The following is a 27,574-nucleotide window of genomic DNA, read 5'->3' on the forward strand; positions in this document are numbered from 1 at the left end:
TACACTACCCTCAGTTACTCAGTTATTTACTATAGATAATCTTTATTTTAGCAAGCTAGGGTTCTTTGAAGACTAGGTTATTCATATGATTAACTGATTTTGGAAAGTATTTTGCTGCCTGTTAGTCATTTCCATTCCAGTGATTTGGAAGTTTGGGATCATCTGTGCCAGTTAAAGTCTTAAAATGAAAGCTACTTTAGTATTCCTCTTGGAAATTGAATTATAAATGTAATTTTTTTCTCTTATTGAACTACTGCTTGGTGTTATATATTACAGTAAGATTATAACAATAATAACAAAAAATTAAAACTACTCTTGGTTATAATATTAATTCTGTTTTGGTATTTTAAGGTATACTCCAAAAGCTAGGGCATTTTGAAAGCCTTTTAAAAATCGTATCTTTTAGTAACAGTTCTGAATATTGGACTTTTGAAAAGTAAGTTCATATTTAATGTGATTAATGCATTTATGATTATGAACTAGAGAAAGTTTTTTTTGTTTTTACTAGATAGAAATGAGAAACTTTTCAATCCTCCGCAGTAATAAGTAAATTTTTTTTTATTTTTAGCAACACAAAGCAGAAAGAATTGTGGTGAAGTTTGCAGATGTTTTGACAACTCTGTGCTTATGCAGTATCCCAAAAGTCTTAGTGCGGTTTTGGGATAACACCACATGGTGTAAAGACATGAAGTGTACTTTTTAATCTGAAGAGTATCAGATCAAGACATATAAAAAATAATAACATTAGGCAATTTGGTACTGTGGAACGAGTGTGTTTGAAGTTAGAAGATCTGGGTTCAGATCCTATCTCTGTCATTATCTTTGTGACTTGGAGCTGAACATCTGGCCTCATTTTCCTCATCTCTAAAATGAAGGCATTAGCTGAGGAATTTTCTCAAGTCTTTTTCAGCCCTAAATATTTGATTCTTTGAACTTGGATCTATATTCGTCAGTCACCAGATGGTGTTGATTGGCTTAGGCTTAAGTGAAAACATTTCAAGTTGGGCAGGCATAAATGCACGTGTTTTTCAGAGCTAACAAGAATTTGAAATATATTGTTTTGATGACACACTTTCACCTGAAGACTACTTGAACCATAAACCATTGACTATCATAGGTAATTAAAAGAAAGTCTTTTTTATGTGATAGAACAGCTTTGGAACATTTTTTACTTTTAAGGCAATGTGTATTTTTTCCATTAGTTCAGTCAGCAAAAGACACATATTGATACTTTGTAATGGTTCTTTGTGAAGTTATTTCTTTTAACTTTCATAGCGATTTAAAAATTGGGATTTGCTTGAGTAATTCAAGGAGAAATTTTGTAGATCCTTTTCTCCTTCACCTTGCTCCTCTTCCTCCCTCCAAATCCTCTTGCTGCCTCAGTTGAAGTTAAAGCTTGTTCAATCAAACTATTAATCACCTCTCCTTCAGGGTAGCACTGCTTCTGGTAACTTTGAAACTAGAAAAAAATAATAGCCAGTGTAGCATGGTATTATAGGGACTGGATTTGTAGATTTCATTATTATAGGGAACTCGTGGATGAGGAAATTCTGTCCACAGCTCTCTTTAACTTCGCAGGGCCAGAACTGGATTAAAATGTAATTGGGAAATGTTTAATAAAGTAAAAATATAATGTAACATAGATAAGGTTAATTTGTGGTTTCCTAAGATAATATCCAGCATTCAGCATTCCATTTCTGTTTTGAGTATGACCCCACTGACCTAGATGGAGCACTGAGAGCTTAGGTGAGTTGTCAGTGGTCCCAGTCAGTGTGTGTCAGACTGCCTTGAATCCAACACTTTCTGGCCTTGAGGTCAGCCCTTTATCTACCCCAGCTGCCTCATGATATACAAAAAAATAATGATGACAGTATTAAAAAAAAACCTAGCATTTATATAGTGCTTTAAAATTTGCAAATGCTTTATAAATATCCCATTTTATTCTATCAACAGCCCTAGGATTTTAGGTGCTGCTATTATCCCCATTTTATTGATGAAAAAACTGAGGCAAGTTAGATGACTTGCTCAGGTCACACAGCTAATAAACATGTATGAAGTTGGAGTTGAACCTGGCCCTTTAAAAGTAGTTCAAAACTTTGTTTAAACTTTTATTCAGAATATTCCTGTTTTGTTCTCTGGAAATGGACCTCTATTCTCATATATTCTGCTTTCAGAATTGTTACATTAGTCATTTCTCATTAACCATCTCTTCCCCCAGTTCTTTGAAACCTTACTTGGAATCACAACAACAACAACAAAAAAGTTCAAGCAAAGTAAGAAAATCCTTTAATTGAGGACAGTTAAATGCTATCTTTGGAGCTAAAGTTTAACTTTTACTTTTGTGTGCAAATTAAACCAGTCTCAATTAGAGAAAGCTGTGGGGTTAGAAGGACTGAAAAGATTAAAAGAGACAGTTACTTCCTCTGTGGGTAAACTGTGTTGGGGTCAACACTACTGTTTTATTGTATTGAAGGAAAAGTGCCCTTGAAAGTTGTGTTAGCTAATAGGCAAGACTTTGAACTGGAAGTCAGATGATAGGTTATAATTTCACCTTTGTCATCAACTAACTTGTCAGTCTGTCTGTAAAAATTTATTACATCCTCACTATGTACCAGTCACTGTTCGAAGCTCTGTGAGTATAAAGAAAGGCAGTTGACAATCCCTGTGCTCGAGGAACTCGCTGTCTAATGAGAGAGACAACATGAAAACAACTAATTTGGAGATAATCAATAGAGAGGAGCCACTCTCATTAAAGGGGATCAGTAATTACCTTTAAGTTTTTTAACTGCTTTGTGACTCAGTTTCCTTGTCTGTGAAATGAGGAATTTGGACTAGGGTCCCTTAGCCCTAAATTTCTATGGTTTTTCTTTTACTATATGTAGAAGAAAGCAGCAATTTCGAATACAGAAAAAGTTAAACTAAAGTACTTCTTGTGATCATTTTAAAAAAATAGAAGCTTGTGAGTTAAGATAGCTGACCCCTTTAGCCCCTTGGAATCTGAACCATAGGATCAGGAAAAATGAAGGCCTTTTGACTTAAAATTTAAGATTAAGATTTAGTTGATAAAGGGAAAGTTAAGATACTAAGATGTAGCTTAAACATCTATTTCTTTAAATGCTGTAAAAATAGCAGTGTTTAATAGTTTTTCAGTTTTTAAAAAGTTATATTTTTATGTAGTTTGGAAAATTCATGGGCATAAATCTGTAGAGAATTAAGTAGAGAGCTCTCTCTGAATCTCAGCAAAGTGAATTTCTTGCATTTCCTACTTACCACTATATTGAAAACTTGCAGGTTCAGCCTTTTTGAGAAAGACTTATAAAGGTTGTATCTGCAAATATAAAGTTATAAAGTGACAGCAGATGTCACAGCCAGATTCCTCTTATGCTACTTAACTTGGAAATATGTTAGGTATTTTTGGAAATATTTAGCTCTTTCAGGCTACTTACTAGAGTGTTAGTAATAAATTACAACTGCAGTGCACTAAAAGCAACCTCCCTCTCATTATGGTTCAGTAATAATTTACCAAATAGTACTGTGACCAGAAAGAATTAAAATATCTTTTTAAAAAAACTGACGTTATTTCAGAAAGGTTGTGATGATTAAATAGTTGTAAGAAATTTATTTTTCTAAAATGTATTATATCTCATTTTGGACTTAGAGCACTGTAATGGACAGAACAGATGACTGTTCTTCTATCAGCAGGCCAGAGTTTTTGTTCCTATAGTGACACTCATTTTGTGAACTAGAGCAAATTAATAAACTCTTCTTTAATTTTTCCTCCTATGAAATGAAGTTATATATACTGTTAGTTGGTAGGATCTGAAAATAAATGAGGTAATAGAAATAAAAATACTTTGGATTTTAACTTATTGTTAGAAACGTCAAAGATGGTGATGGGCATTTTATGTTATTAGCAAAGAATTTTTTATGGCTCATGTAATAAATAAAATGTCCCAAGGAAGTAAAAAAGTTCAGTTGTACAGTATCCAAATGTCACATGGAATGATAGGGGATTTATATGGGTTTTTTGGGGGGAGGATTTTTTGGGGGTCTTTTGGGACAATTTTTATGAGAGTCATTACCCTTCCTTTACAGATAATATACCTCATGGGTTTTAGGTTAGCAGGTGATCAGTGCTGTTTTTGATTTTTTAACCTCTTCTTATCTAAGTCTGTTCTTGGAAGAAGCCTATCACTTTAAAAATCTAATTGTTTAAATTTTTTGTTTTTAGTTAATTTATAGTCCATAAATAAAGACAGCAGTACAGAAAAGGAATTCGTATATACATATATTATTTTCCAGTGAGATTTCTTGATTTGCATGATTTTTTTCAATAGTATAACCAGAATTTTTAGGTGTGGTTTTTGTTTTATTTTTTGGTACTAACCTACAGACTTTTCAAACTGAAGTGAATGGGGCTTGAGTTTATTTGTAGGGCGCTCTAGATTTTTGAGCATTTTGCATGCCTCCCCCCAAAAAAACAAACAGACTTGCCCTTATTTCTGTTACGCTAAGGAAATTAGAGATTAGCTGATGTGACTAGTAAATAATAATTTTTTTCTGCCAGTTTTTTTGTCATGTGTTCTGAATGCATATATGGTCTTTATTAATAAATTTAGCAAGTAAAGAACTTTCATATTCCCATATTATCACAAATCTATAAAGTATGAATACAGGGAAACTGAAGTTAAACCTCTTTGAATAGTACATTAGAGAGTTGTATAAATTATTCCATCACAGGCAAATGAATGTTTTCTAGGAGTTGTTTTTTAAGAGAACCATTGCCAAAAGCCAGATTAAAATAGTGGATCAGCAGCATTTACAAAGTAATGTTATGATTGTTTGGTATGATATTGATGTAGAGCTATATAGTTTATAACTGAGAATTGGAATATTGTATTACTTAAATATATCTGAAGTGTGCCTTATGGTGCTATGTGAAGTTTACTGGTCTGAAGTAAATCTTGAAAAACTCTAAGTTGGAGTGCTTGAATATTGATTTTTTTTTTTTTAGTTATTTTTCCTTGGGAATATTGGGTTCCAGCCTTTCACAATGATGTGGCATTAGATTCAGTGCTTCTGATGAGGATGCAGTTGGATAAAGTTGCTGAAGAATGACTTTTAAAATGTAGTGGTACTATATAAAGACAGTGCTATCTTGGAAGGAAATACTGTCTATTTTATATTTCATTTTGGTGTATGTCTTTTCTGATCTCCTTCCAACACTATTTTTAAGATTCAGTATCAAAATTAATAATTTTTAAGATGATTTTTCAGTGTATATGTTATACTGTTAGCATAGCTTTTGTCATGCTAATTTTGATTTTACTCTGTAGCACCATTACATAATAAAGGGACACAATCATTCATTTGAGTATAAGGCTTTTTATAGGACAGGAATATTGGGTTGTGTTGTTTAAAATTATTTTTGGTCACATAAGGGTGCATATTTTTCATTTTTAGAAATTTATAAATACAGAATCTGTAATATACTACACTTAAAATTTTTTTTTTTTATGCCTGATACTGGCCAAATTTCATGTGTCCCTTAAAAAAATAAAACCTGTTCTAATGAGTTGATGTTCTAAAATGAGTAAGTACTCTTTACTTATAGAATTGTTTAATCTTTGAATAAGAAATAATCTGTTAATAATTCACTGTTCATTTGCCATCATAGATGACTTTCAAATTGAAATTTAAAAACCCAAGTTAATTTTGCAAAATATGTGAAAACTGGTGAATTTTAGCATAAACAATTATAATAAATTTTATTAGTCTCACACCTTTGGTGTAGATGACAAACTATTGCTTTTTTAATGTATTATGTGAATCACAGAAGCTTTAAACTTTTTTTTTTTATAGCCCTACCTGAACCCATCCTTCCATCCCTCCAAAAAAATTACCCAGTAAGTGTTTCTTATAAATTTTTATGATTCATAGTATGTGAAATGTATATAAAAATAATTATATACAGGATTAATGTGAATATAAAAGTGATAATATTTACCTTTTAAGTAAAGTAGATAGAGGCTGTTGGAATGGCCACTAGAATATTTTAAAACATGATTCCATGTAGACAAATTTTCGGCAGATTCTCATAATACGGTATTTTTTTTTTATTGGCAGACACTTTCCAGTAAATCACTAGTGGAATTATCCCATGGTGCATAAAATGATCAATAATAGTAGCTAAACATACTTGGCAAAGACCCCTTTGAAGCACTATCCTATACTTTATTCCAGTTTTCTTTGTATTAATTTTGGATACAATTCTTCAGTGTGATAATGCTAATCATTCAAAATTTTGTTTTTCCAGTTCTTATTTAGTTGTAGTTTGATGAAAGCAAGAAAAAAAGTCATGAAGCAGAAAAATGGTTACTTATAGCCTTCATTTGATTTCACCACTTTATTGGCTAGAAGAAATACATACTTTTGTACTTGTATATATTGAATTGGGAGTTTCACAGGAGTTAGTTGGAAATTCTTTGTTTTCTTTTTCTTTTTTTTTTTTTTTGGCTAGGCAATGGAGTTAAGTGACTTGCCCAGGATCACATAGCTAGTTAAGTGTTATGTGTCTGAGGTCAAATTTGAACCCAGGTCCTACTGAATCCAGCGCCGGTGCTCTATCCAGTGCGCCATCTAGCTGCCTCTAGTTGTAAATTCTTAAGAAATTAACAACATAAAATCTTTTTAATGAGTATCAAATAATTAGGAGTGAAGGAAATTAATCTCTTCATTTCCCATGTGCATCCTCTTTTTGCCCCTCCCTTTTCCTCCCAGAGACCTCCTTTCCCTCTTGTTTTATAGCTCCATTCTTTTTTTTTTTGGATCATATACTAGTCTTTATTCTTGGTTATGTTTGGTAATGGTTTTGATTACATATGCTTAACAAGCAATTGGGAAAATAACTATTCTTTTTTTAATATCCCATGTTGATTAGAAGAACAGTTTATGAAATATAGTAAATTTAATGATGATACTTGTAGTATTAGTGTCAAGATGAATTACACGTCTCATGATTTACATTTTATTGGTATTCCGCTGACCCTGTTTATAGGTAATTCTTTATAATGATAGTCACATTTTTATTTTGAGATTATATTTTACTGGCTACAATTGTTTGTAGATGTAGTTGTCTTGTTCATAAGCCCCACTTTTTAAATTTGCTCTGTTCATCACCTCAAGGTGGACATGCTTCTGGCTTGAGTATAATATTAAAGAAATAATTTGGTATATTATATGTTTTTTAAAACTTTCAAGATAAAATACAATAAACTTTCTGTTGTCTGGCCGTGCATAACAGTTTTCAGAGATTAGAATGTGATAAAATGTACCTGATGCTAAAACTTTTGTATATAATTTGATCTTTCTTTGGTAGTTGATATGGCACAAGTTCTTATATTCTTGTGGGTCATTGTGAATAGCAGTTATTGTAATGTGTATATGTAAATATTTGTTGGTAGAATTTAGGTTAATACAGCCGTATGATAGTAGAGGGTTCACTAAATAAATTGATACTGCCAAAGTATTTGCTGTTATGTAAATGCTTGTTGACTTGACATAAAGTAACAAAAGTTACTTTATAGGTACTTATTTTTAGTAGTATTTTAGTGAGGTTGTGTGGAAACTACTGAGACTCTCTGCCCCCCCACCCCAATAACATTTGTGTTAAAGTTCCAGCGTAAATTAGGAAGAGTGCCTCTAAATAAATTGCTTGCTGTGTTTGCTTGTTTCTTTGATATGGTTTTCTCACAATGTTGACAGTTTGATTGCTTATTGATAATTCTTGCTCTTGGCTGAGACTTAAATAAGTATAACTCAAGTACATTTAGGACTAGAAATCTGGAAACCAGGGCTTTGAACTTACCTGTGCTGCTAACTGTGTGCCCTTAGGTTTCCACATTGCCCTTCTGGATGTTATTTCCTTCATCTATAAACAGAGAGGATTAAACTAATTAGAACAGGGTCCCTTTTCAACTTTGAAAGAGTTATAGTTTTACATCTCTTGTATACTAGGTATTTTGTTGTATTAATCTTAAATTCATCAACACTGAACTATAAGTATAGAAAAGCAAAAGCATGCAGTTTTTTGACATTACAGTGGAATATACCAGTAATTTCATCTAACCTTTATTTTACTTTGTGTTAAAACAAAGCACTTTTCTTTCCTTTTTTTAAGAAATAATATAAAAACCACAGTGTACTATAGAAATTGATTCCTACGTGGATAAGAAAGTAATTATACAGAATTTTTATTTCTTAAGAAAGTATTATACAGAATTTTTATTTCTTAAAGTCTGTTGTAATTGATTCAGTAGTCAGGGTCTATTGACACAATGAAATTACCTTGGTCTTATAAAACCAAATATTATAACATCCATTGAATTGGAATTTACCTGTTCAGCATTTTCTGTTATCTGTGTGTTTTTTTTAATTCATAAAGAATTGTATCTTGCTTTAATATAAAATTTGACTTATGAACCAAATAGAGAAGTTTTTTCACTTTTCAGAAGAGTTCAAGGAAGGGTTCCTTTAAAGGATTCCCTTTTTCATTTAAAATACTGAATTTTTTAAAAAAAATTAAGTTTAGATAGTTCTCTTTAGCAGCACTTCTCTTACATGTTCTTGAAACAAATTGTTGCCAAATATATCATGTATTTTTTCTTGTAAATATTTCACTGTGGTAATTGGTTGACAATATTTTTTTTGCAGTTTCTAGTAAGATGTGAAATATTCACCAAAAATATAATTAGTGTGCTCACTAAATCTATGTAAAAGAAATGGCAGTAAACTGAAAACATTGTCCAGTGACATTATAGCACAGTTTTATACTTCATCTTTATTAGTCTGAAAGTTTAGTTCTACAGTGACAAAGTAATTTGTCATGTGAAAGCAAATAAAGTCAGAGAAAAGTTTAAGTATACAAGTGTTAAGATGGCTAATACAGTTTTTTAATGTCTTGATTTTGATATTACTGTGTAATTGTTAGTTAATATGACTTCTGTAGTATTTTTAGACTTAATTTACTTTGGGATAATTCTAGAATTTACTGCTGTAATGCTGTTGGCTTTATAAAAAGCCATTTATGCTGATATAAAAGAGAAATATTATAGAAACTATAAGTTATAATAACAGCAAAATTAACAAAGGCTGACATTTATGTAAAAGTCATTAGTGAACTCCCATGCAAGTTCAAAAGTCTCATCTTCCTTAAGCTCTGTTGTGTTTGACGCTGATGAGCGTTCCTTGCCTCGTGAAATTTTCTCAAGGGATTCCCATAACAAAAATAAGTTACATTTGTAGTACGCTCTCAAAATTTGCAAATTGTTTTATATATACTGGCACTATACATATTATCCCCATTTTACAGAGGAAGAAACTGAGAAACAGAAAAGTTAAGTGACTGCCTCTTTTTAAGTAGCACCAAGTATGAGAAGCAGGATTGCAATAGTGGTCGGTCCTATTTGCAGTCAGCATTCTTTCTGTCATGCTTCACTTAATTTCAACAATTAGATTGGATAGTAATAAGATAAAGCTAATCTTGAGAAAATAATAATTGGATTATTCCATGCATTTGTCCTATATCTCCTTCCTTTCTCAGTAAAACTCTGAGAAAGCCATATGAACTAGGTGCCTGCCCCTTCTTGCCTCTTCTTCTTCCTCTCCTCTCACTCTTCTCTTTCTATCTTCTTAATCTTCTACTAGCTGCCTTTAGATTTCAACTTTCTACTGAAATTGCCCTGTTTAGAGTTATCATTGGTATCTTAATTGCAAAATCCAGTAGCCTTTTCTTAATGTTCATCCTCCTTGATCTCTCTTCAGCATTTGAAATTGTAGACGATCTTCTCTTTGCTTGGTTTTCTTGTTAGTACTCTTACCTGATTTTCCTCGTCTGACTGTTCTTTCTCTGTCTCCTTTGCTGGATCTTTACCTGTGTGATCTCTACTGACTATAGGTAACCCTATGCATCTGTCCCAGGCCCTCTTAACTTCTGTATTATCTTGTTTGATGATACTGTCAGCTTCCATTCCCATAGATTCAATTATCATCTCTATGTAGATGATACTTAGGTCAATATGTCCAGGCCTAGTCTGTCTGCTGAGCTCTAGTCTTATGCCACCAACTTTTTTCTTAAACATCTCAAATTGGATATTCTTTAAGTTTCAAAATATATAACTTCTTATATTTTCCCCCAAACACTTCCTCTTCCCAGCTTCCCTATTACCATTGAAGGCACCAACTTCTTCCCAGTTGCCCAGGATTACAACCTTGGTGTCATCCTCAGATCATCACTTTTAATTTAATATACACATCTAATTTCTAAAATCACAACAACTCTCGTATATATTCCCTTTTTTCCACTCATCATCACAGTCCTGGTTTACGTTTTCCATATTCCTTACCTGGACTATCACAGTAGCCTTCTAATTGATCTCCCTGCCTTCTGTTTCTTCTGTCTCTATCCATGCACCATTTGGTTGCCAAAATGATTTTTCTAAAGCATAGAACTGGACATAACACTCTTTATTTTGCCTCCTTCTCCCCCCAATCCAGTGGTTCCTTATTAACTTCAGGATCAGACATTGAATCCTCTTTGGCATTTAAACATCTTTACAACCTTGCATTTTCCTTCTCTGCCAACCTTCTTGCATTTTATTTCTCCTCCGTTCACTTTACAATCCTTGAATACCACTCTGTATCCTTTCTCTTGCCTTCTCAAATGAGATTATTTTACATCTGTTGTATGTGCCATAGTTATTGTCTTCTAATGTATTCACATTAGAATGTGAATTCCTTGAGACCAGGAATGGTCTTTGCCTTTCTTTGTAATCTCAGCATTTTGCAAAGTACCTGGCATATTGTAACCTCTTAATACATTCTTGTTTACTGAGGGACTGACAAAGGTATTTTAAATATCATCAACTTAGTTGTGAAAACATTTAGTTTGCAAATACAAATAAAATGAACTCAATAAATGTATTACTCTAATTAAAAACTCAGACCTACCTAAACTATATAGTTGATTTGATTATACCTTTAAAGTATTAATTTTTGAGTTTACGTTCAAGTTTATTTTTAAAAAATGAAAACACATTTTAAGTAATTAATACTTAACTAGAAAAAATCACTGACAAGTAAACTTTTTAATAACTTTCATGATTCATAGCTATATTTTGTGGTACATTATAGTAATGATCAATTTTTATTTTTTTATTTTTATTTTTAAATTTAAATTTTTTTATTTTTTCCATGCGCTTTTGAGTTGAAAATTTTTCTCCCTTTTTATCCCCCCACCCTCCCCAAGACGGCGCACAATCTGATATAGGCTTTACATTTACATACCCATTAAACATATTTTCACATTAGTGAAGTTGTAAGTAAAAATTAAAACCAATACAAGGAACCATCAGAAAGATGAAACAAAATTCAACAGAAGGTAAAAATAAGTGATAGCTATTTGCCTTCCATAGTTCTTTCTTTGGTGTGGACAGCATTTTCCATCCCGAGGCCTATGGAAATGTCTTAGATCCTCATAATGCTGAGAAAGGTTCAGTTTAACAATCTTAGTCATTGCATAGCATGGCTGTTATTGTGTACAAAGTCCTCTTGGTTCTGCTCACTTCACTCAGCATCAGACCATATAAGTCTTTCCAGGTTTTTCTGAAGTCAGCCTGTTCATCATTTCTTATAGCACAATAGTATTCCAAGTAATGATCAATTTTTAAACGAAATATAACTTATAGTAATTTTTTGATAGGTGTCATTAAAAAGCATCATTGAATTAGTAATGACTTTCATCTCTTAGACTAATGGTTCTGGGAAGAATTTCAAAGGATTATCTAGTATGGTCCTTTCTATGTAGACAGAAATACTTAAACATTTTAAAATTAGATGTCCTTTTTTAAAAACAGTAACTGAGACCTTATTATAAAGTTTGCTATATTTAATTTAGGTTAGAAGGTACCTAGTTGCCCAAATCTCAAGCTTTTAGGATATGATTATTTTTGTAGAAATGGATGGACCTGTCAGAAAGCTTTTATTTATTTATTTATTTATTTGTTTGGGGGGAGGGGAGGTAAATATAGCAAATACAAGTACAGTATGCATTTTGGGAAGCTGTTTTATGTTGATAGAAAACAGAAGAAAGTAAATACGTTTTAGAAGGTCTAAGTTACATAGTAAGAAAATCAGTTTTAAGATAATACAGGTTTATACTGAAGAGACCATATACCTTAAATTTCATAAATATATATGTAGAAACCTTTTTAAGTTGCTTGTGTATTTAACTAGGAGCACAGTATCATAGCATATAGGCAGCTTGCTATATCATTTAGCATTGAAGTTTTCAAGGGAAACCACAAAAGACTATAATCCACTTGACATTCAAGAATTATTGAGCGAATTGTTTCATTGACTTGTTGGGCTTTTGAGTTCATGGTATGGTTTGTGTTCCTGATGAAGACAATTTCCAGGTATGGTTGTGCAAGGTGATCTTGCTTGAGGATAAAGTGAAATGATTTAAGTAATGTTTATTAGAGCTTGAAGAAGGTAGAAGAAATAGTCTGTGAAGGAAACCAGGTCTTCCAGGCCACATGACCAACAAAATGGAAGAGGACTAGACATTTTCTCTGATCCTCACTTCTCATACCTCTCCTAAATAAGTATTATGCCACAAGAGATAAAGCAACTTCAGAATTTCAGTTGTTTAAATTGGTTAAAGATAGAAATATCAAACTCCTATCATAAATAAACTCTGAACCAGATTAAAATGGAATTGGGAAATACTTAGCAAAGTAAATACAAATATAATACAATTTAGATAATCTTAATTTATGGTTTTCTGATTCAGTATTTGGCCAGCAGGTATCTATTTGAGTTTGACACCACTGGTCTAAGGTACCAAAATCCCTAAAGAAGGAACGATAGAGTAGACTAATCCCTAATACAGTCATTCTGTACTCTCTTCTCCACCCCAGACCTCATTTTGGTCTGCCAGACTTGCAAAAACTCAATTCTGCAAGCAAATGCCCTTGCCTCCCCCCCCACCCTTAGACCTCCACTCACCCCACCCCCCAAAAGAAAACAGCTTGTTCTGGCTGGTGTTGTGGCAACACTTTGTGCTTCAGTCTCAGTCTCTGAATACTCAGTACTAAAAGAACTGAGGATGGATCTGGAGTAGGCTTCCGTGTGTATATGGGTCCAGCAGGCCTGAAGCAAGGAGACTGACATCCAATTGGCACTAGGTTCTGTCATTCTGTATCTCCTTCCCTGGTCCATTCCCTTCTCTAGAGCTCTAAATTAGAGCAGAGACTAAAGCCAGACAGCGACAGCTTTGAGGGCAAGCTCCAGGAAACTGCTATCAATGTTCCCTGAGCTATAGGGGAATGTAAGGAAAAAAGACTGAAATGACCAGAAATCTCAGGAAGAAGAAAACTTACTCAAATATCTTAAGCATAGGCAGATAGACCAACAGGGAAGATACTAACAGAAGGATAGGTGGCCTCCAGATCTTCTGAATGAGTCCAGACACCCATGAATAAACGTCAACATCTGATGAGGTAGAGGACTGTGTGAATTCCCAAGGGAGCATGGAACCACAGCAGAATGTTCCTTAATGTTATAAGAGAAAAATAAGAATTGTGAAAACAGAATTTATGGCCTGCACAGCAGAAATAATTGACGGAGCAAAAAAACTTGAATCCATCATGGTAAACCTCACCCAAGAAACAGTAGAGAGAACAGAAGATTGGGAATTCAAACACACAGAAATGGACAGTCTGGAGGAATAGAAGCAAAAAGTATGAAAGAAGGCAGGAAGAAAAAAATGCTGAGGACAACAAGAGGAATTAAGACTATTGTGAGCTGGGTGGTGCAGTAGTTAGAGCACTGGGCCTGGAGTCAGGGGGACCTGAGTTTAAATCTGGCCTCAGACACTTGACACTAGCTGTGTGACCCTGAGCAAGTCACTTAACCCCGATTGCCTACCTGGAAAAAAAGAAAAAGGAAAATGTGACACAAGAAAAGAAAGGATCATAGGATTATGGACATAGAGCTAGAAGGATTAGTGATTATAGAATATAGTCCTCTCATTTTCCGGATGGGCGAATTGAGGCTGAGAAGTAAGTTGCCTAAGGTGATAAATAGCAGAACTAGGATTTGAACCTAGATCCTCTTGACTCCAAACCCAACATTTTTTTCACTGTACCATTAGTGGAAGCTCAAAAAATGAAAAGAAATCCTGAACTCCTAGATACAAGAGGTATGAGACTCTTCACATGAAGGGTAAATCAATTTTCTAAGAAGCTAAGATTACTTCTGTTACAGAACAGTAAGAAGGCTCTACAGCTGTGTGAAGGTGCACAGACTATTAATGTTTCTAGAAATGAGAGTAGTCATAATTAATGATTTCTTGCCAGGCAGTGCACAAGCATCCTTTTTTAGATCTGACATGGCCAATCAAGAGGCTTGTTCTTTTCCTCAAGCATGCATCTGAGATATAATAGAGAACTCACAACCACTACCCTTTGAAAAATATATTAATAACAAGCTGAACTGAGCCTCCATAAAAAACCTGGAAAGTAGCTATCATGATAATCAGAGTCCAAGGTAGGAAAATGAAGAACTTTGAAACACAGATTGTGGTTTTTTTTGCCACTTCTTTCGAGTAAAAGTTGGAACTTTGAAAAGGAAAGGAGATATTAAAAATGAAGAGATGAGACATAAGGAGTAATTGAAAATGGGATTTGAATCATAGTGTAGTGTACCAGAATGATGTCCTGGAACAGAGTGCATTTCATAGGTATTGTGAAGAATGTTTACTGAAAAGGCTTTAAACTGAAAATGTAGGTAGTAGAAGAATGCTCAGATAAATCAATTATGGTAGACAATAGGGGTGGGCAAACTATCTCATAAATTCAAATGTAGCTTGGAAAGATACTTATGATTTCAGATATCTGTATACCAAAGCACCATAGTATGTCATAGGATTATAAACTGGAAGAGAGCTGGAAATGACCCCTATTAATCAGTCATTCAATAAGCATTTGTTAAATGCTTGTTATGTGCCAGATGCTCTGCTAGGCATTTGCAATAAAACTACAAAGTAGGAAGAATCCTTATACTCAAGGAGCTTACATTTTATTAGGGGAGAACATATATACATATATGTATACACACACACAAAATAAACATTGTAGTTAGGGAGGGAAGTTACTAGTAATTGAGGGCATACTCAATGAAGTTAGCAGTAATAATTGCTAGTATTTCTATAACTCTTTAAGATTTAAATATTTCATTTTTCTTTCCAATTACATTCACTTTTAAAAATTTTGATTCTAAATTGTCTCCCTAATCTCCACCCTTATTGAAAAGGTAAGCAATTTGATATTTGTTATACATGTGCAGTCATACAAAACATTCCCCTGTTAGTCATGTTGTAAAAGAAAACACAGACCAAACCCAGGAAAAAGAAAGTTTAAAAAATTATTTTTTTAAATGACTGATATAATTTACCGAGGGCTGTTTAAAGAGCCCATGGTCATATCAGATTGAAAGAGAGCAGTCAATCAACAAGTTTTTATTAAGTGCCTTCCATGTGCCTGCTGTGTTAGGCTCTGGAGATATAGGTACAAAGAATGAAACAATTCCTACTCAGAATGAGCTTATATCTAATGGCAAGACAAGTACATAAAAAAATATAAATAGCCTAAAAATGTTAATAAGTACATATATATGTAAAAAAAGTAGTTAAATACTAAGTAGTTTGGGAGTAAGGGGATATAATCATAATTACTCCAAAAAAGTCACATGGTCCTGTGAAGAGAAGACATGGCCAGATTAGGTGGGTTTTACTTTTAAAAAATCCTTTAGGATAACAAAAATCACTTATTTAGGTATATTTAGAGGACAAAGAATAAGGAAGGGGGATATGCCTCTTGCTTGCAACAGATGACAGAAAAAACTACACTGTTCCAGTTCCCAGTTTGTTTCCATCTTCTCTGTCATGTTCTTCAGGTTAGAAGAAACATGATTAAGAGATGGATGATATAAGAAAGCGCACAGTTGTTTTAAATTATTTTCTCGCCTGACTCAGAAGAATCATTTACCAGCTTACAGAAATGACAGGATATTCTTACAGATGTATCTTTGTATCGTATTTAGAATTTATCAGTACTTTGCAGGAAATAGGCCCTAAATGTTTGAATGCAGTATTTTTTCAGGGACCCTTGAGAATTGCAGAGATAGTAGAAAACTGGAGAATGCAAAAAAAAAAATGTTTTTTTTCTAAGAGGAAAAGAGTAGATTCCAGAAACTGTCAGTGAGCTTGACTTTGATAACTGGCAAAATTTTAGAGGGGATTATTGGATCTTTACACCTTGTTACTTAGTGACTCTTTCTTGATCTTGTATCCATATAGTAATGAAAACAAGCTGAGTGTCCTTTTGTGATAGGAACCTTGAACAAATCATTCACCCAAGGTCTTAACGGTATTTAAATAGATCAGGGATTATAGTTCTTCATATCTTACCTTGCAACTTCTTGTCTTTTGTTTAAGCTTTCTATTCAGATTTTAAGATTTTATGTTTATTGATACATAGATGGACTCATTTAATAGCATCAGTTTTAAATGGATTGTACCTGTTTTTTCATTGGGAAGAAAAAACAAAACCAAAAGCTCCTATCAAGGAAAGTTCCCCTACCAATGCAGATCCGTGCCTGCTCCAACATTTATATAGACATAAAGATTTACCTGAGACTGACTCACCCAGGGTCACATAATAAATGTCAAAAGACTTTATTACTCTGAGACTGACTCTTTTGCAATGGCTAGAGTACTGGTCCTGGAGTCAGGAAGCCTTGAATTCAAATCCAGGCTCAGAGACGTAATGCTGTGTGACCCTGGACAAATCATTTCACCTCTGCCTCAGTTTCCTCACCTGTAAAATGGGAATAGTAACAGCAAGTACCTCCCAGGGTTGTTGTGAGGGTCAAATGAGATAATATTTGTAAAACATTTAACAGAATACCTGTAACATAGGTGTTTGTTTTCTTCCTTTTTTCCTCTCTTCCTTTTTCCTCTCTCTCCCTGCCATTACAAATCATGGCTGATATAGAACTTTATTTTGAAGAAAACTTGTTAAAATTTATTAGTTAGAAAAGGTTGGCAATGCTATAGATGTATGCTTTATCGTATTTTAATTTTCAATATTAGTGGTTCTGAGGTCCTATTTTGTGTATGACATCAAACTAAATATACTTACCTTTATCATTTCATCTTAGAATTTCAGATTTCATTTTAAATGTGCTTACTTTGCCTTTATTCGGTAACTGGTTATTTTGAATTGATATCTTTATCTCTAATTTCCTGATCTCCTACTAGAGAGAATTTGGGAATTTTACTTAAACTTGGATGCTGCTTTCTTATTTTAGTCTTGTCATCCTAGTGAGAAGAATATTTTTATCCTCTGTGTGTTGTGTGGAGAGCCCTTGTATGTGACACTGTAAAATACATATTTTCCAAAAGTGTGTTCTGGGATACAAGGGAATCTAAAGTTAATTAAGGAATTCTGGACACTATTTTTAGATGGCTAGAATAGAATGTATAGAACATTTCAAAGCAAATACAGCAACTTTTTATCACTTACCAGATGTTTTATGCAAACCTCAATTAGACGTGAATGAAATCTTTTCCATATGTATTGGTAAATACCCTTCAGTGTTATGAGTTCCTTTTATAGTGAGGTTCCTACATTTCAGTTTATCCAAGCCAAGAATTGGAACATCAATTTTTTAGGTACTTCCTAGGCTGTACTAAAGACTGCCAAAACCTTGGTGAAAAACTGAATTGGAAATATGCCTTCTCAAATCCCCAAATTCCATGTTGTTTGTGGCAGAGAAGGTATCATAGATAAGATACATAAGAGAAAATATCACCCGTGCTTTCTCCAGAATACTGTAGATCAGATTACATGAAGTCTTTGAGTTGTGTGCTTTACAAATTGCTATATATTTTTTCCTTTTCATTTTGACAGGAATCCTTTAGTTCTTCTATGCAGCTGCACCTTGTACATCAAGCTCCATATACCATTCCTCCTTACCTCTCAAAGAATGGGTCAGCTCTTGGGGACTTGTTATTGGGCTTCCTCAAATATTATGCCACAGAATTTGAGTAAGTCATACAGTTTATATTTGTTGACTTTTGTATAATTGAATGTTGTAAATTTGTTCTGAAAATGTTTTTTTGTAATTGGTTCAGAAATGAGTGCTTTATAGGCTAAAGGAGGAGGGTTGAGGTGATGCTTTTACACTATGAAATTAAAAGAGAGACAAAAACTCAATATTTTCACAAACAGTGGCTATCCCAGTCATAACTTTGATTTGTTTCAGAAAGTGAATTTCGTATACAACAACAAAAATATTTGAAAGGTTTTTTTCAGTATAACTCTTTAAAAAGTAGTTGTTTTATTATATATAATTCTGATGTGCAGTTCCTTCATAACATCAAAAGACAATGAAATTTTTGTGCATAAAAGAATAGGTTACTAACTGGAGAAAAAAGTATTCTTTTGATATAATTTCGTTTTGAAAAATCTTTCTGGGTTGGAGAGGGGAGAAGAATACTCTCCCTAGTAATAACACTTAGTTAAGCACTTCTTAGATATTCATTGTCTTCCAAAACCATTTATTAATGAACCAGAGTTTAGTTCTGTACAGAAAGGAATTATATGAAATCCTGCCTGCTGGGCTCTGATTATCTGAGGTGGAAAAAATTGATGTGGGTGAACGTGTGACAGAAAGAAGAGATTTATAGAGAAAAGGTAGTACTAGTTAGCTCATTTAATTCAAGTATAGTATTAATGGTGAAGCTTCTGTGTATTTACATGTATGTGTGTCTATATGTATATATAAATATACATGTACACATATGCGTATATAAAATTCATGATTTTGTTCTCATTCAAAGAATTGAGTCTCATATTCGTTTATTAAAAAGTTCATTTGTTTTCAGAATGTCTCCTCAAAGTTTATTGATGAATTATACACAGTAGTTGTAGAATATTAGCTAGAAGTTTCCATGTGGCAATATTCTTTAGCTGAGGATAGAATAGCTTGTTAATTTCTAGACTTATAGCCAGTATGTTTTGTTGAAGAATTTGTTAGTTTAAGGAAGACATGACCTAAAGATACTTCATTTTAAATCCCAAAGGTGAGAATATTTGTATTATGTCTCATGTTTTAGTGATTTGAATAAAGCTAAGGAGTACAAAAACATTTTAAAAGGAAATATAAGAAATGGAATTAATGCATATCATGAATTTTTTGTAGCCATTTTGTTCCATCCTGGGAAATTTTTTTTTCTTGAGGCAGCTGGAGTTATATAACTTGCCCAGGGTTACCCAGCTAATAAGTGTTGAAGGATAGATTTGAACTCAGATCCTCCTGACTTCAGGGCCAGTGCTCTATTTACTGTGCCACCTAGCCTCCCCATTGTAACACAAGAGGCACTGGAGACATCACTGGAGTTTTTGGGCTCCAGCCTCTAACAGGTTCACTCTTGATCTGGGCAGACAGGTAGACAGCTTCGGAGGGGTTAAATAATGATTTATTCTTACTATTCTATCACAGTGGGTTCCTGGTAATGGGAGCACCAACTCCTACAGGATTCCCCAATCACCTTTCTCGCAGGGGCGGGCCAGAAGAGGGTAGTGGGCAATAACCCCTGTGACTCGATGGGGGCTAGTTAAGACAGGCACAACATTCCAGCTGGTGCATTCCCCTAAATCCCCCCCCCAAGCCTTAGTGGGGGTCAGTTGAGGCAGTCATACATGCATTTATCTGTGCATTCTCCAAATCCCAAATCCCACTCACTGACCAGTGCTTTCTTGATTTATAGAGAAGCAAACAAAGAAGGCGATTAGCCAGTAATAAGCTCACAGGTTAACTTTAGCAATATCATCATAACTTAGCACAGCACAAATGTAGTAAATATTACTTTATGTCATCCTTGTATCTCATTGCACAGTTGTGGTAAACATTGTTTTGGCCCTGGATCCTGGGAACTGTTACCTAAAAAAGAATAACAAAATCCTCCTTACACCCATCCTGGGAAATTTTAAAATATAGAGTTGATAGAGTTAAATGATCAGTTGTCAAGATACCTAAAAGAGAAGAGAAGGAGGGTAGCAATATGAGTAGGAAAAAAACAGATCTCTCTCTCTCCCTCCCTCCCTCACCTCCCCTCTTCCCCCCACCATACACACACAGAATAAGAACTGTCAACCCATATGTCTACTTTCCCAGTGTTACAAAGTATCTCTAAGTATAATCTGTGTACACATTGAGGGTATCCTTATTGAAGGAATGTGTAAGGAAAAGGTATTTTTTCACAAAAAGTACTCTGCAGCAGTCTTCAGACTTTTAAAATCATCTTCCTTCTACTAAGTCCATGAAAGAGTTAATTAGAGGCTGGTATTAGTGGTGTAGAGGAGCCAAATGTTGCAGAAGTAGAATTGACAAAACCTCAGTTTGTTCATTTCTAAAATGAGGAGCTTTGATTAGAGTATATTGATTAGAATATTTTAGTTTATATTCGAGAGCAGTGTTGCCTTGGGCTGCCATACTTACTGAGTAAAGAGTTTATTTGGGAATGAGTCAGTTTATGGGCTTTGTTTTCTTTCAGGAAATTTATTTCCATTGATTAAACTTCCTTAGGAAATGTTGATTATGTAAGTGTCTATTCTTTCACTTGTATACTATTTTTAGGCATTAGCAGCTTGGTTTTTTTTTTTAAGAAATGTATTTTCAATTTATTATTTATTTTAAGCATTATTTTCTTTTTAAATTGAGTTGCAAATTCTCTCCCTGCCTTCATATCCTTTCCCACCCACTGAGAAGACAAAGTAAAAAGATATCAATTACACATGTGAAATCATGCAAAACATATTTCCATATTAGCCATATCACAAAAAAAGGAAGAAAGCAAAAAAAACCAAAAATAAGAAAATTATACTTCTGTGTTTGCAGAGTTCACATTTCTGTCTCTGGAGGTGAGATCACAGTTTTTCATTATGAGTCTTTTGGAATTGTCTTAGATCATTTTATGATTACCATTACAGCATTGCTCTTATTGTACACAATGATCTGATTCTTCTTACTTTGCTTTGCATCAATTCATATAGGCCTTGCCATGTTTTCTTCTGAACCCACCTCTTGCCATTTCTTATAGTACAGTAGTATTCCATAACAGTTATATGCCACAACTTGTTCAGCCCTTCCTCAGTTGGTGAGCATCTCCTCAATTTCCAATTCTGTGCTACCACAAAAAGAGCTGCTATAAATATTTTTGAACATGTAATTCCTTTTTCTTTTTCTTTGATTTCTTTTGGGTACAGACCTAGAAATGGTGTTGCTGGGTCAAAGGTTATGCACATTTCATAACCCTTTGTGTATATTTCCAAATTGTTTACCAGAAAGTTTGGACCAGTTCACAATACCACCAACAGTTTATTCATGTACCTGTTTTCCCTCATTCCTTCCGGCTTTGTCATTTCTGACAGATATGAGGTAGCACTTCAGAGTTGTTTTGATTTGGTTTCTCTAATCAATGGTGATTTAGAGCATTTTTTCATATGACAGTAGATAGCTTTGATTTCTCCTTGTGAAAACTGCTTGTTCATATGCTTTGACCATTTATCAACTGGGGAATGACTTTTATTTTTTATAAATTTGATTCAGTTCTCTGTATATTTGAGAAATAAGGTCTTTATCAGAGAAATTTTTATCAAATTTGTAAATTTTTGTGATTTGTGAAATTTTTGTAAAAAAATTTTTCAACATTACTTCATTGTCTTCATGGTACCTTTTAGCAGATTGTAGTTCCCTGATTATCTCTTTTAATTAGGTCTGTTTTTCCCATTGCCCCAGAAGAGTGATGTGGCTGGGGATATCAGAAGTCTCACTATATCTGCCATTTTCAACTTTCAGAGCCAACTGACAGTAATCTTTATATGTGCCCGTGTATATATCTGATCCTTGGTTCCTAGCCTCTTCGACAAAAATAAAACTGGACCGTTGGGTATATTTTGGAAATGTGGCAGAATTGATGAACGAGAGTCCCTGTGTAGCAGTATGCTGTATAGTAATGGCTTTCAGCCTCTTGTTCAGAATTTAATTGCTGTCAGATTTCTATAGATAAAGGACTTGCCTACAGAAAACAATGAGAAGAGTGATTATTGACCCTTTCAACTGTGTACATTGATTGAAAGACTCCTGGCTGCTGTTCTCAATTATATGTGTTAATGGACCAAGGTTGTTCTCTATATAAGATGCAACTATTAATACCACAGTGGATTGATATCTGCATAATGATCGACGTTATTTATAGTTCTGTCACTACAATGGCATTCTGTAAATGGCATTCTTTTATGTCGCCTGTTGATCCAAAGGAGGAGTTTCTATTGCATATAGTAGAGAGCAGACTTGGTAAATGATTTCCCAAGTTCCTTTCTGTATGATTGGGGTGGGGGTGAATTGTATCCTTATATGAGAACATTTCTGTAACGAACATTTTTTCATTTGAGAAAAATGGTTGGATATTATGCAAAGGTTCATAAAAATTGTATTTTTATCTACTAATGCTTTAGACATGTTTTACCTAGCCAACTCAATATGTACTGAGTTTTATCTGTAGTTTTACTGTATTTTCCAACTTTATGAAGTCAATCTATGCAGTACATATACAGAGAAATTGCTAAGATTGTATGTAAGAGTGTTACAAGAAAAGTATTGTTTTCAGATCCCGTTATAAAAAACATGAATTCTTATAGATTTTCTCAGTTAAAACAAAGAATTATAAGGAAAGTTGACTGCAGTATTTCCCCTTGAAATCTGGATCTACATGTGTGTTAAGCTTTTATTCAAATGATTGATGGTTGATGGTTCCTGGGTTTCATTGATTGAGATCTCAAGTCTTTAATAGTGAAACAGTTTTATTTTTGTTGCCAGAAATTCAAACTACATAAAAAAAAAGACCTTGAAAATAAATCACTTGATCCAAACAAATGATTTTTTTTTTGATAACTTGATCTGGTGTCTTTTAGATGTCCAAAGATATGTAACTGCTATATGCAGGTATTGAGCTGTATCAAATTCACCAATTTAGTATACTCTATTCTTAAAAATATTTGTTGCAAATTGTTTTCAGGTTGAACAAAAGAATAACATCAGTAACTTTTAAAACAACAAATTATAAAAATAATTTATGTACTCTGTGAGAATGCAGTTATTTTTATGGGTCTTCAAGGTGAAAGCAAAAAGGGAAATTTTCATGATTGAGTATACTTAAAATTTCATTGTTTCAACTGAAGTTCAGTCAATTTCAAAGTAGAGTTAAAAACTTGTGAAAAATTTAATTTTTTTTAGTGGGTTCCTTGTGTTGGCAGGTTGTAGACCAACTTAATACAATTCTTGCTCAAAAAAAAAATTAAGTCTGTTTTTGTTTTTGCTTTGTCTGAGATCATTATTCCTACCTCTGCCCTTTCTACTTCAACTGAAGCATAATAGATTCTGCTCCAGTCCTCTATTTTAACTCTGTGTGTCTTTCTGTTTCAAGTGTGTCTCTTGTGCACAACATATCATTAGATTCTGGTTTTTAATTCATTCTGCTACCTATTTCCATTTTATGAGTGAGCTCATCCCATTTACATTGTTTTTCTCTTTTTATCCTGTCATTCCTCAAAAGTCTGTGTTGCTTCTGACCACTGCCTCCCTTAGTCTACTCTCCCTTTTATCACTCCCCTCCCCATATCTCTTTCTTATTCCCTTCCACTCTTGGGTAAGATAGATTTCTGTACGCTACTGAGTGGGTATATATAGTCTTCCCTCATTGAACCAATTTCTATGAGAGTGAGGTTCAAACATTGCTTGCCATTTCCCCTTTGCCCCCATTTTCTCCTCCACTCTGAAAGCTCTTCCTTGCATGCCTTTTTTATGTGAGAAAAATTTTGCCATTCTACCTCTCCCTTCCTTCTTCTCCCAGCACATCCCTCTTTCTCACTTCTTAATTTTTTATTCTAGATCATCCCGACATAATTGACTCACACCTATGCCCTCTGTCTATATAGACTCATTCTAACTGCCCTGATGATAATAATGATAGAAGTTAGAGGTATCATCTTTCCATGTAGGAATATAAACAGTTTAACTTTAATGAATCCCTAATCATTACTGGTTTATGTTTGCCTTTTTTATGCATCTCTTGAGGCTTGTATTTGAATATAAAATTTTCTATTTTGTTCTTGTCTTTTCATCAGGGCTTGAAAGTCCGCTATTTCATTAAATAACCAATTTTTTTTTTCTGAAGGATTACACTTAGTTTTGCTGGGTAGGTGATTCTTGGTTGTAATTCTTCTCCATTGCCTTCTGGAATATCATTCTAAGACCTCTGCTCTTTTAACACAGAACCTACTAAATCTTGTATGTTCCTGACTATGGCTCCATGATATTTGAATTGTTTCTTTCTGGCTACTTGCAATATTTTCTCCTTGACATGGGAGCTCTGGAATTTGGCTATAATATTCCTAAGAGTTTTTCATTTTGGTATCTCTTTTAGGAGGTGATTGGTGAATTCTTTCAGTTTTTGTTTTATTTTCTGGCTCTAGGATACCAGGGCAATTTTCCTTGATAATTTCTTGAAATATGATGTTTAAGCTCTTTTTTTGATCATGGTTTTCAGGTAGTCTAAATAATTCTTAAAGTATCATTTCTTGGTCTGTTTTCCAGGTCAATTGTTTTATCATGAGATATTTCACATTTTCTATTTTTTTATTTGACTTTGTTTTATTGTTTCTTAATGTGGAATCATTAGCTTCCACTTACTCAAGTCTGGTTTTTAAGGAATTATTTTCTTCAGTGAGCTTTTTCCATTTGGCCAGTCCTGCTTTCCAAAGAATTCTTTCCTTTAGGGAATTTTTGAGCTTCTTTCACCAATGCTGTTTTTTAAGGTGTTGTTTTCTTCAGTATTTTTTGTGCCTCTTTTACCAAGCTGTTAATTCTCTTTTCATAATTTTCTTGCGTCACTCTCATTTCTTTTTTTTCTTCTCATTTTCTTTTTTTCCCTCATTTTTTTTTTTACAATTTTTCTTCTGTCACTTATACTCTTCTAAGACTTCTTTTTGAGCTTTGGTCCAGTTAGTATTTTTTCTTGAGGTTTTGGTTGTCATTGTTTTCACATTGCTCTTTCCTTCTGAGTTTATGTCTTGGTCTTCCCTGCCATCACAGTACCTTTTTACTGTTGAGTTCTTCTTTTGTTGTGTGTTCATTTTTCCAGCCTGTTTCTTGACTTTGAACTTTTTGTTCAAGTTAGGCTTGGTTCACCTAGGGGTGGGGAGGTACTATCCCAAGCTTCAGACTTTTTCATGCAGTTATTTTCAGAAGTAGTTCTAGGAATTTGCAAGTTTTCAGTGCTTCCATTGTGGTGTGTTTTGTAGAGAGGTGTGGTCACTGCTTTCCTAGGTCTTTATTCAGGAAGGGCCCTTGCTCCCCTGCAGCCACAAATGCTAGCACTGCTCTTTCTCTTGGAGCTGTGACCAAGGACCCTGCTCCTTTGTGAGTGACCACAAGGGTCTTTTCTACTCTGGAACTTTGACCCAGAACTACTTCTGGGCAGTAGGGTTGCCAATCAGTGCCTGCTACACTTTGTGCTAGTAGCTGGCCCCCTGTACTTTCTTTCTGACCAGTTATCCAATCCCTTTAATGTCTCTTGACTAAGAGTTCCTGAAGCTGCTTGCCACTGCTGCCATGTTGCAAGGGGCTGTCATGGCTGTCACCAGATCCAACCCTTGTGTTGCTGTTGAAGCACTTGGGCTAGGTTCCCACCCTGGTGTTACAGACCTCTCCTGCTGACCTCTTAAGTTATCTTAGGTTGGAAAAATATCTCACTTGACCTTTTGTTGGTTCTTCCACTGCAAAATTTGCTTTGAAGAGTTTTTAAAAGTTGTTTGGAAGAAAATATTGGGAGAGTTCAGCTAGGTTGCTGCCTTTACTCCACCATCTTGGGTCCTTTATCCTAGCAGCTTGTTTAAGTTAATGTGCTATTATAATGTAACCATTATAAAATGGTTACAGAGATGGACTTAGAGCCAGGAAGAAACCTTGATTCAAGTTCCACCTCTGATAAATATTGGGTGTATGACTCTGGGCAAGTCACTTAACTTAGTGCTCTAGACAACTCTCTATGATTAGAAGTTGCATAAATGGTTCTGACTTACATTGGTATAGTATTTTCTCATCAGGAGTTTGCTATAGCAATAAAATCACAAGTCCATCCCCTAATCCTATCCCTAATAACTTGTTTAAGTAGGTCAGATTGTAGTGCCTTAGTAATGTGCCATATCTTTTTATCTTTGTTGTTTCTTGATTTGGTATTTATGTTTATCTTTGCCCTAATGAGTTTGATTATACATAAACAGCTAATTCAAAATGACTCACTTCTGTCAGTTGTTCCCTGTATTTTAAAATATAATCATTCTCATATTTAGTTATTTGTTATTCACCAGTGCCTTTCATCTCTCTTCTTTAAGAAAATACTCAGGACATATAGGCTTGTGGCTTCTACAAGCCTTTGTCCTCGCTCACTTCTTACCACTGAACCATATTTGTAACCTATTTTTTTACTATTCTCTGCTATGCTATCTTTGAAATCACCATGTATTAAAATATACATATATTGACTTGATTTGCAAGAGGTTTTTGTATTTTTTAATAGAAATTCTCTTTTTTGTTATCTGTGAAATGGATGTAATCTCATAAACTACAGTTATTATGGTTGTCTTTTTGCAAATACTTAAAACACTTCAAGATGAGTTGATCACATATCCTCTGAAATGTTTTTTTTTTTATATCCATAGTAGAATGATGCTGAAAATTCCTTTATCCCTCCAAGGAGGCATCCTTCCATTAAAGCTACAACTTCCATTTTGTCTTCTGGTTTCATTTATAGCAAAAATGTCAAGATTGTTATGCTTCAGTTTTGAACAGGAATCTCACATTTAAAGTACCAAAAGTTAATTTGCTGTTTAAAAAGGGTCTAAATCCTATGTAATTTTTAGCACCCCTTTCTGCCTTTCTTTGCCATTCTCACTACAGAAACAGAAATAGAACCACATGGTCATTTTCTGGATTTTATTTTTCTGTAGGTTGCCATGGCCAAAGAACTCATAACCAGATGGCCAGCCTCCTGTTGATTAGCTTCACTATTCAGCTAGGCTGGTCCTTAGAAAGGAATCATAATTTATTACTGGGACTGCACTTGAAGCCTTCCCAACGTGGTAGAAACTTCTAGAACTTCTACTTTGCTGGCATGGCCTTTGAGAGCCTAGGGTCATTCCATGTCACTATGAGGCATCAGGTGTGAGGAAGAGAATGTTTTTACTTGAAAAAAAATCACTTGATTAACAAAAGTAATTTTTTTTTAGCTGGAACAACAAAATGATTTCAGTTCGTGAAGCCAAAGCTCTTCCAAGACCTGATGGTGTTGAGTGGAGAAATAAATTCATCTGTGTAGAAGGTAATTTTT

The 27,574-nt window shown here is 34.0% G+C and overlaps 1 protein-coding gene and 1 pseudogene across 6 annotated transcripts in view; both read left to right on the forward strand.

Moving 5' to 3' along the window:
• The window catches only part of TENT2 (terminal nucleotidyltransferase 2), a 71,492-nt gene that overhangs the window by 32,017 nt on the left and 11,901 nt on the right, over positions 1-27,574 (forward strand). For all 6 annotated transcript variants that reach the window (XR_013486135.1, XR_002326811.1, XM_020998396.2 and 3 more), the window contains 3 exons: positions 5,863-5,906; positions 18,033-18,169; positions 27,474-27,565. Coding sequence is in view for 4 of the 6 variants with exons in the window: in XM_020998396.2 (XP_020854055.1) it covers positions 5,863-5,906; positions 18,033-18,169; positions 27,474-27,565 (273 nt within the window). In the remaining 2 variants the exon portion in view is untranslated. The remainder of the gene's footprint in view (positions 1-5,862; positions 5,907-18,032; positions 18,170-27,473; positions 27,566-27,574) is intronic.
• Positions 19,640-25,068, forward strand: LOC110216527 (protein kish-A pseudogene; annotated as a pseudogene).

This window comes from Phascolarctos cinereus, unplaced genomic scaffold, assembly GCF_003287225.1.
Source record: "Phascolarctos cinereus isolate Bilbo 61053 unplaced genomic scaffold, phaCin_HiC Scaffold_4;HRSCAF=312, whole genome shotgun sequence".
In the NCBI taxonomy this organism is placed as follows: Eukaryota; Metazoa; Chordata; class Mammalia; order Diprotodontia; family Phascolarctidae; genus Phascolarctos; species Phascolarctos cinereus.